Below are 8,879 nucleotides of genomic sequence, written 5' to 3'. Positions count from 1 at the left end.
GGAATAAATGGAATTATGGCTGTGACCTACCAGGCATGAAGTATATATCTGTTAGAAGGTGGCCATAACTACATACCAAGAATAACCCTCTTCCTTCTCTTCCCTCAAATGCCTTGCCACCTGCCCATGTGGAAGGCTTGTGGCTTACTCTAAAGCCTGCATCCAGCCTGTGTTAAACTGGGTCATGAAACTCTATGTGGTTGAGTGTGTGGGCTCCCAGAGCCAGTACCTGAACTGCTCCCAGAGGACACCCTCATCTTCGACTAGGGTCTGTGGGGCTGCTGATGGAGGGGGAGGGAGGGCAGAGGGCTCATCCTTACCCTGGGGTCTTGCTTAGCTAGACTACTGGTATAATTGTGTGTAAAGGTCTATCTTGTTGTACTTGGTCATTAGTAACCAATCCTTTTTTTGTGTCTGGTCTGAACTTATCTGGGTCTGAACCTGTCTACTTGGGCTACCCTTCCCAGACAGAGTGGCTTCAGTGGCTTTAGAGTCTTGTCACTTATGGCTAACTTTAAAACTTCTGTCCTTTTCTCAGGCTAAACATCTGTTCCTAAACTCTAGTAATGGGGCAGATGTCTTTTAATGTGGCTTTAAGGAGCAATGAGCTCCCATAGTGTGAGCCTCTCCATGGCTTCCTAGGAAACTTGCTTCAGGTACACTCTAAGCCGATGAGTCCTTCTGTCCCCTTGATTGTCCCCCAGGTACCTCTCAGTGATCCCCAGGTCTGGTCCTGGGTCTCAGCAGGATAGCGAGATGCTGTAGTTCAGCATGGAGGCCTCATGTTCAAGGATGATGTGGAAGAGGATGAGGAGAGGGCAATGCCCCAGGCCCAGCTGGAGATATTATGGAGTAATTAAGAGCCATGTCTTTGGAGTAAAGAAAAAAAAACAAAACACCCTTGGGTTTTGGATCTGCTACTTAAGAGCTGTGTGATATTGGATGAATGACTTCACCTCTCTGAACCTTAGTTTCCTTACTCATAAGGTGGACACGAAAAGCAGTCTTGGAGGAGGTGTGAGAGTGAAGTCAGCTAAACTCATAAAGTACTTGGCACTGTGTGTGGTACATAAAGAGCACTCACTGAATGATAGCTATGATTTTTTAATTATTATCACTGGGCAGCAACTAGAGTCAGATGTGACCTACTTTGCTTCCAGGAAACTTTCTTAAATTGCTTAAAACATAAGCTGTGCATTCCAAGGAAAAGAGATGAGGGTGGGAGTGATGGGTGGGGGAAACTGTGTGCCTCAATTCAGATAGAGCCTTATATAAGCATCTCCTACCTACCCAAGGGGGCAGCCTCTGCCAGAAATCTGGAACCTGATTGAATCTTTAAGAAAGTTCATCCCTTTCCTGGCTTTGTTCCTGTCCAAGGTGCTGAAATCTTCCCGAGTATGTTCTGTCTTGTCATGCACATCCATGAATCACCTGCTCCCTACCTCCTTTTAACGTTACAAGGCTACACTGAACGTCCACTCTATGAGGAGCAAAAGTAAAAATAATTTAGATACAGCTCCAACCCAAGTTGCTTATAGCTCATAATGAAGGAATTCAAGTACATATAAATGCCTTAGAAGTCATGGCAAAGGCAAGGAGATTTACTTTACTATTTCTTGGGTTTCAGTGACATCCGCTTCTTGCTTTTACCCTTGCTTCTTCCTCTTCTGCAACCTTGGTATCCTCCAAGGCTATGCCTCTCATACCTCTCCTGATCTGACCACAGCATATGAGTCTTCCCCACAGTAGCTCTTTCTCTACTCACTAATGTTAGAGCCAGGAGAACTAATGATCAGTTTCTGGGGGAAGGGTAGGATATGTAGAGAGAAAGCAGAAGATTAGGGGTCTCTGAGAAGTGAGGAAGTTGCCTAGACAGGTGTGAGTTCCTTGTCGTATTTCTGCATGCCCTCGTCCGGGAGCAGTACCTCCACTGTGAAGCTGACCTTCTTGGTGTGGACAAAGCTGTAGGTGTTGTCGAAGCGCAGGACGTCTGGAGGAACAGATGAGTGGAAATGTAGTTGGGGCTGGCTTTACATTCCCTGTGTCTCTGCCCCAGCCATAGGGAAGGACAGGCTGTGTTTCTACCTGTTGTGTTTGCCAAGCTGGGCCAAGTTCCCACCACTCCTGTTCCCTTCCCCATGGGAATTGCCACCCTGAGCAGAACTTGTAAATAGACATTGACCTCCCCCTGGCACATTTACAGACTGGCTTTAGTTGCACAAACTGGCAATGAGAACAATGGCCACTGCATCCCATTGTCTCCGCACCTGCACACTTGCATAACAGGAGTTCAAGGGAGCAGTCGGGAATGTCAGAGACCTCTGAGCCCCCTTAGATGAAGTGGGGTGCTGAGCCAGGCCTGCACATGCTTTCTGTCTCTTCACAGACACTCTGAGAGGCAGGGGTTATAATCTCTGTTTCACAGGTAAGTAAACCAAAAGCCCAGATTGGTAAGATTTCGCCGAGGGCTACACAGCTACTACAAGGCTGAGGTGGGACCTTGGCACCACACTCAAATATGTGGCTCTGGACAAGCTGATTTACTTCTCAGAGTTTCCCAAGTTTCCTCCTGGGGAGAGTTACATCTGCCTTCTTGTCCCTTGCCTATGTCCTGTGGCCCAAGGGCTTTCGACCCCTTCAGAGTCTGTGGGTCTCTGGCTCTTAATGCACAATAGGTACCCATGGGTGTGAACCAAATGAGTGGTTGTGTGAATGAATGGCACTAACCTAGGTCTTGTGTCCCTGGGGGGTCACTTCCCTTCTGTTTCCTCCCCTAAACCATGGGACAGATGACTTTAGCCCTCTGGATCTGGGGCCCAGCTGGGACAGACTTACAGACACCAACTTCTGCACAGGTGAGGCTCCCATCCTCTGGCACCATGTGGGCATTGTAGCGCTGGGTGGGTAGCACCTCTGTCATATCCCCTGCTCTCTGCCGCTCCCCCATCTTGGTCTTCAGGAAAACCCCGAAGCCAATGTCTGAACCATCAGATGAAAACTGCCACCTGTGTGTGGATGGGGGGAAGGGGACAGATTATTGCTCTGTCTGATGGGTCCCTGAGAGGCTAGGGCCCAGATAGGTGTCAGTGGCCTGTCCTTACCTGAGGACACAACCTGGGAACAGAATCTCGTACTCCACTTGGTGTGAGGAGCCACGGCTGATTTGCACCGAGTGCTCATACTTAGTCTTCACCTGGTCCCGCACATACATGGACTTGGGGATCTCTCCACCATAGTTGATCTGCAGACACAGGACAGAATGGGCTTGCTCTCCTATTCTGGGTACTGTGTTGTTCATGCCATTTCATGCTGTTTCTCCTACCTGAGACACTTTCACCATCTCCTGGAAGTATCCTACTCATTTTGTCTTCCCCTACCCCTCAGGAAGTCTTCCCTGACTCTCCAAGCTGGGTCAGAGTCTCCTCTGGGAACTTCCTTTTCCAGCTCATCCCTCTGGGTCAAAATTTTTCTCATTTCTTGTTTGCCTGCACAGCTGCTGAGGGCTCTGTGAGGGCAGGGCTGTGGCTGTTTTACTCAACACTTAGCTCACAGGGGTCTCTCCATAGACATTTGTGGAATGGATGGGTGAGAAAGGAACCCAGCTCTACTCCACTTCCCTCCCCTGTCCTGGGGCCCTTTGTACCTTAGTTAAACATTTGGGATTCCCATCTGGGTCAGTCAGGGTCCCCCCAAACTGGGCAGGCAGTTCCTCAGGACTGATGAGTTTCAGCAAATCTTCTTTCCAGTTGCCTGGGAGCAGAGGGGTTGAAGGGTGGTTATTGGGCATGGAGAGGACTTGTCATTCCCCCATTCCCACCAGGAGGATATGAGCTTGAGGAGAAACCATATAGAAGCTAGGTTACCAAGGCTAATTCTCCAGCTTCCCATGCCTCAGGCTATAGGAAGTGTCTTTAAGCATCACGTTGCTATGGAAACATGTTTCCCTCTGGCTGATGGGTGTTGGAGGGAGGATCTCTCAGTCATGAGTAGCGAAGATAAGAGTTGTCTAGTCATCTCTAGGTGACTCTAAAGCCCAGTGGGGTCAGGGACCTTGTTAGGGGCCACACAGTGTTTAAGTGGTCAGACATCTTGGTGAGGGAGAGACAGCCTCGGGTCTTTGGAAAACATCTCCCCACTCCACTGTTTAATAACCACAATCATCATGTTTGTTACTATTCTTTGTGCTTATGCAAAGCTCTTAGAGTTTTTAGTCCTGTGGTGTCACCATAGAGTCCTGTGACCAACCCAGGCTATCTCCCTCACCCCAATATGACCATGGGAGACTCTTTGCCACCACAGGGATGAAGGTGAAGACTACAATGTCTGGTACATCAGGGCCAAATACACAGAGCCCTGTGTGCCACCAACTGGGTAAGAGGTCTGGATTTGGATCTGGAATGTAGTAGCTACACATACTACTCCAAGATTTGGGGGGCTACCTTGTGATTCACCCAGATCCCTGTCCCAGTGGTATTGGGCAGAGGCAGAGACTCAAGTATCAGGAAGGGAGAAAAAGCAGGGATTTGTAAGCTATTCCTCCCTCAGCCCCAGATTCTCAGATCCCCTGATTTGATGATATGACCATTCTGCTTGTGAGAAGTTATTTTCCAAGCTCAGGGTCATTGGTTTGAGTTTAAGAAACTATTTCTCTTCTCTATTTCTTTCTCTTTCTCTGTCATTTAAAATAATAACAACATTTTCTACTTATAAAAGTAATACATGTTATCATAAAATTTAGAAAATATAGAAAAGACCAAAAATTAAAAACTACCAAATTTCTTGTCATCCACAAATTAACATTTTGTTGTAGTTGTTTTTTATTTTTGTTTTCACAAAAATAAGATCCTATTGTTCACACCTCTTTATAATCTACTTTAAAAAATAAAAACTAATGACATTTCTCATGATATGAAATCATTTTTCATGGCTGCCCAATAATTCACCAAATGGATCCATTATTTACTTATCCAGTCCCTTCTTTCTGAGCCTCCCTTCTCTGAATCATGTCTCTTTTTGCTGCTCTTCTTCCTCATCCTCCTCAGCCCAAATTGCCTTTAGAAGCACTGAGATGATGAGTGTTGAAAGGAAACTGAGGTCCATTGCCCAGAGGTTGACTAGCAACCAACTGAAAACAATAAGGAGGAAAATGTGGAAGTCTTAGTCACCAAAGGCAGGGAATAAGGCAGAGGAAACTGCATAGATTATACAATGTAAGATCCACCTCACTTTTGAGGAGGAACCTCTGAGTCTAGGTGATATGAGGATCTCTGGACGGGGTGATGAACCAGCCTTACTCCAAAACCCATGTACAGAGGTCGGGGGATGGAATTAGAATCACTTACTTCCCAGCACCATAATTTTTCTACGAGTATCCTCACTCAGGAATGGCTTCATGAGGTTGTAGCCCACAGGGAACAGTTTAGTGGCTGGAGAGATATAAACAACAATAATGGAGAGAAAATAATTCCATTGGGCCACTCTTTCCATAACAGTCAATGGAGAGAACAATAATGGAGAGAAAATAATTCCATTGGGCCACTCTTTCCATAACAGTCATAGCCAATGATACCTTGACAATTTCAGTGCGCTGCACCTGACAAACTATCCAACCAACTGGTCAAACAACTAACAAGAAACCAACAAAACAGCCATTCACTCAAATCTAATCTACCAACCAAACAGTCAACAAATAGTCAATTAATTCATCTTCTAACCAGCCCACCAAACAGCCAACCAACCAATCAGCCAACCTACCAAATAGTAAAACAATCAATCAACAAATCAGGCAATCAGTAAACCAATCAGCTAACTATATAATCAGCTAACTGCCCAACTAACTGCTCTCTCCACCCAGCCAACCATTCAAACAACCAATCAGTCAGCTATTCAAACAATCAACAGCCAACCATCCTAGATCTAGCCAAACAACAAACCAGCCAGCCAACTAACCAATCTGCCAACTTACCTACTCACCCAACCAAAATGCCAGCTAGTCACTCAATCAGTCAACCAAGCAACCACCCACCCAACCAATCAACTATCTAACCAACCACCAGCCAGTCAACTAGCCTGGCATCAACTGGCTAGTCAACTAGACAGCCAACTAAACAACTAATCAACCAATCAACCAGCTAACCATCAAACATGCATCCATCCTTTCATCCACCTACCCACCCACTCAAACAACAACCATCCAAATACTCATTGAACATCCACAAAACCCCAAGCCTGTGAGGAATACAACAGAAGTGGAGAATCAGAGGCCCTGGTTTCAAGGAGTGGACAACCCAATGAGGAAAATAGGATGAACACATACAAGATAATTGGTGGTCCCTCAGAAGGCAGTAGACAGAAAAGACCAGTCTGGGCTGCACCAGTCGCCAGTGCCAGAGGCAATTTGGGGAGGGAGAGATCAATGTGGCAGGAGAAGTGCCGGGAGATTCCTGGAAGAGCTGGAGTTGGAGCTGCCTCCTCTTGTAGTAAGGCCAACCATAGAAGTTATCATTTATGAAGCACTTACTTTTCCTGACACTCTAAGAGATTTGCATACAGTCAAGCAACCAACCTGCCTCACTATAGCCCAGGGAAGAAGGCACTATTATCCCCAGGTCACAGATGAAGAAACGGAGGCAAAAGAAAGTGAAGTCACTTGCTGCACACCTTTCACAATGAGCATAAACTTCAGGGTCTCAGGATAATTCTCTTCAAGGAGGCCAAAGAACTGTGGAACCAAGAAATACTCCATTAGAGCCCACACCTCATCTTCTCCTACCCCCATCGCCTTTACAGTCTTCCTTTTAGAGCATTCATAGGTCTGTGGAGGGTTTCCCTTCCTTCCATCACCTCCACTGTCCCCTGGAGGGGACCTTCTCACCTCAGACTATTGCAATCTCACCCTAATAATAATTACATAATAATCATTTTTAGAGTAAGTATTATAGTAATGATAGTATAGTAATAATAATGACTTCTGTTTATTAAATGTTCATTATTTGTCATGAACTGTGTATGCATTTTACATATCAACTCACTAAAGTATCTCTATATCCCTTTCAAATGCAGATTATTTGTATCCCAATAACTTGTTCAAGTCATAGAGTTAGGAATGACCCTGGGAAAGGTTCAGTGGAAGCTGATCCCTATAGTCTCAACATATGTTGTCCCTAAGTCCTGTTTTATGAGATCTTGTAGGAAACATATCTTTGGGTCCTGAGTCACAGTGACAGCGTCCAGAAAGGCCACCACCTTGTACCAAATCTTGTCTGTGAGTAAGCAGCTAGGTCACAGCATGCCAAACTGTTGTTAAAACAAGCAGGGGGTGCTCTGGGGCTTTCTCCTCACCTCCTGGTACACTTCCACCAGCGGTTTCCAGAAGTGTTTCAATCCTAGGCCTTCGCAGTCAAATATCATCACAATGGTTTCAATCTTCCTCCCCAGCTGTGAGGATGAGAGCAAGGATAAGGGCGTAGGCTCAGAACTTAAGCCATGATGACTCAGCACATGACCCCTAAGGGCTTCTTAAAGCCCCCTACTCTGTCCCCAGAGGACTGAGTGGACAAAACAGTGAACACACCACCCATCCACCATCCATTCATCATCTATTATCCATATATCATCCATCCATCCATCTGTTCATCCATCCATCCATCCAACCATCTATCCATTAATTGACCCATCCATTTACCCATCCATCTATTCATACTGCCACTCATTCATTCATTCGTTCATCCCTCTATTCGTCCAACTGATATTTATCGAGCACCTATTTTGTGCCAGGTACTGACATTATAACAAAATTCTCAATGATCCATACTTCTTGTCCTCAAGACCTTCATAGTACAGGAGCTGTGGGAACACATATTAACCCAGATAGGGGCCTCAGAGAAGGTGACATCTAAATTTGAGACCTGAAGCAGAAATAGGAGATAGATGGAAGGTAGGTGTGTGTGCTATGGATAGGTTTATCCAGAAAGAAGGAACAGCTGGGCAAAGACTCAATAGGAATAACAATAACTAGCATTGTTGAGAAATATATTAGGCCCTGTGTGCTAGGCCATATACTTGCACTATTTCATCTAACTTTTGCAACCGTTATTTATTATCCCTGTTTTGTAGGTGAAGAAACAGGCTCAGAGAGGTGAAGTGACTTTCCAAGTCTGCACAGCTGGGAAGTGGCAGAGCCGGTGTTTGATCTCAGAGCCCTCTGACCGTAACAGTAGAGGGTGGCCTCGCCTGCCCCAGTCACCTGCTCCCTGCCCCACACACACACACTCAGCCTGGGCCTCACCCGCTCCGTCTGCAGGTCACACTCATGCAGGATGCGCTCGCAGTCCCTCATCTTGGTCTTGAGCAGGTCTTGCTTCGTGACTGAGAAAAGCAGGCCCTTGGGGTCGAGAGGCCCAATGATGTCATACCACACAGGGCAGCCATCACGGTCATAGCCACACAGGCCCCCAGGCATGTACTTCTGGATCACCTGTGCTTGGAAAGATAAATGGAACATGGCATGATGCACCTCCCCAGAGACCCCCAGATCAGGCTGGCTAGGGTGGCCTCAGCCTACACATACTGTGGTAAAGCATTGTCCCTCCTATGGAGGGTGGCACTATTGTCCAGGTGAGAAAACTGAGGAGCTTTCAGGGGAGGGCCTTGTTCACAGCAGGTACACAGCAAAGCCAAGCCTCAGTCAGTTCTGGCCTGAGGTCTCTGAGCGCCCTAGTTCTGCCCTCGATGTCTCCTATGTCCCTTTCCATGGAGAGGAGTTAGGCTTAATGACAGAAAACATGGATTCTGAAGGACAACAGACCTGATTCAAATGCAGATACTACCACTTCCCTGCTGTGCATCCTTGAGCAAGTGACACCATCTCTCTGAGCCCC

At 46.5% G+C, this 8,879-nt stretch overlaps 1 protein-coding gene across 1 annotated transcript in view; it reads right to left on the bottom strand.

The window, feature by feature from the left end:
- Window positions 1–1,375: 1,375 nt before the first annotated feature.
- SEC14L3 (SEC14 like lipid binding 3) overlaps window positions 1,376–8,879 on the bottom strand; it is an 11,037-nt gene continuing 3,533 nt past the window's right edge. Inside the window, exons 6-12 of the mRNA XM_011373314.1 lie at window positions 7,342–7,437; window positions 6,661–6,721; window positions 5,343–5,426; window positions 3,644–3,750; window positions 3,102–3,241; window positions 2,836–3,005; window positions 1,376–1,990 (exon numbers count right to left, since the gene is read on the bottom strand). Coding sequence (XP_011371616.1) covers window positions 1,869–1,990; window positions 2,836–3,005; window positions 3,102–3,241; window positions 3,644–3,750; window positions 5,343–5,426; window positions 6,661–6,721; window positions 7,342–7,437 — 780 coding nt within the window. The 3' untranslated portion in view covers window positions 1,376–1,868. The remainder of the gene's footprint in view (window positions 1,991–2,835; window positions 3,006–3,101; window positions 3,242–3,643; window positions 3,751–5,342; window positions 5,427–6,660; window positions 6,722–7,341; window positions 7,438–8,879) is intronic.

The sequence above is a fragment of the Pteropus vampyrus genome, unplaced genomic scaffold (assembly GCF_000151845.1).
Source record: "Pteropus vampyrus isolate Shadow unplaced genomic scaffold, Pvam_2.0 Scaffold223, whole genome shotgun sequence".
Lineage (NCBI taxonomy): Eukaryota > Metazoa > Chordata > Mammalia > Chiroptera > Pteropodidae > Pteropus > Pteropus vampyrus.
Note: the sequence above shows the minus strand (reverse complement) of the source record. Positions and strands in the feature narration are given on the sequence as shown.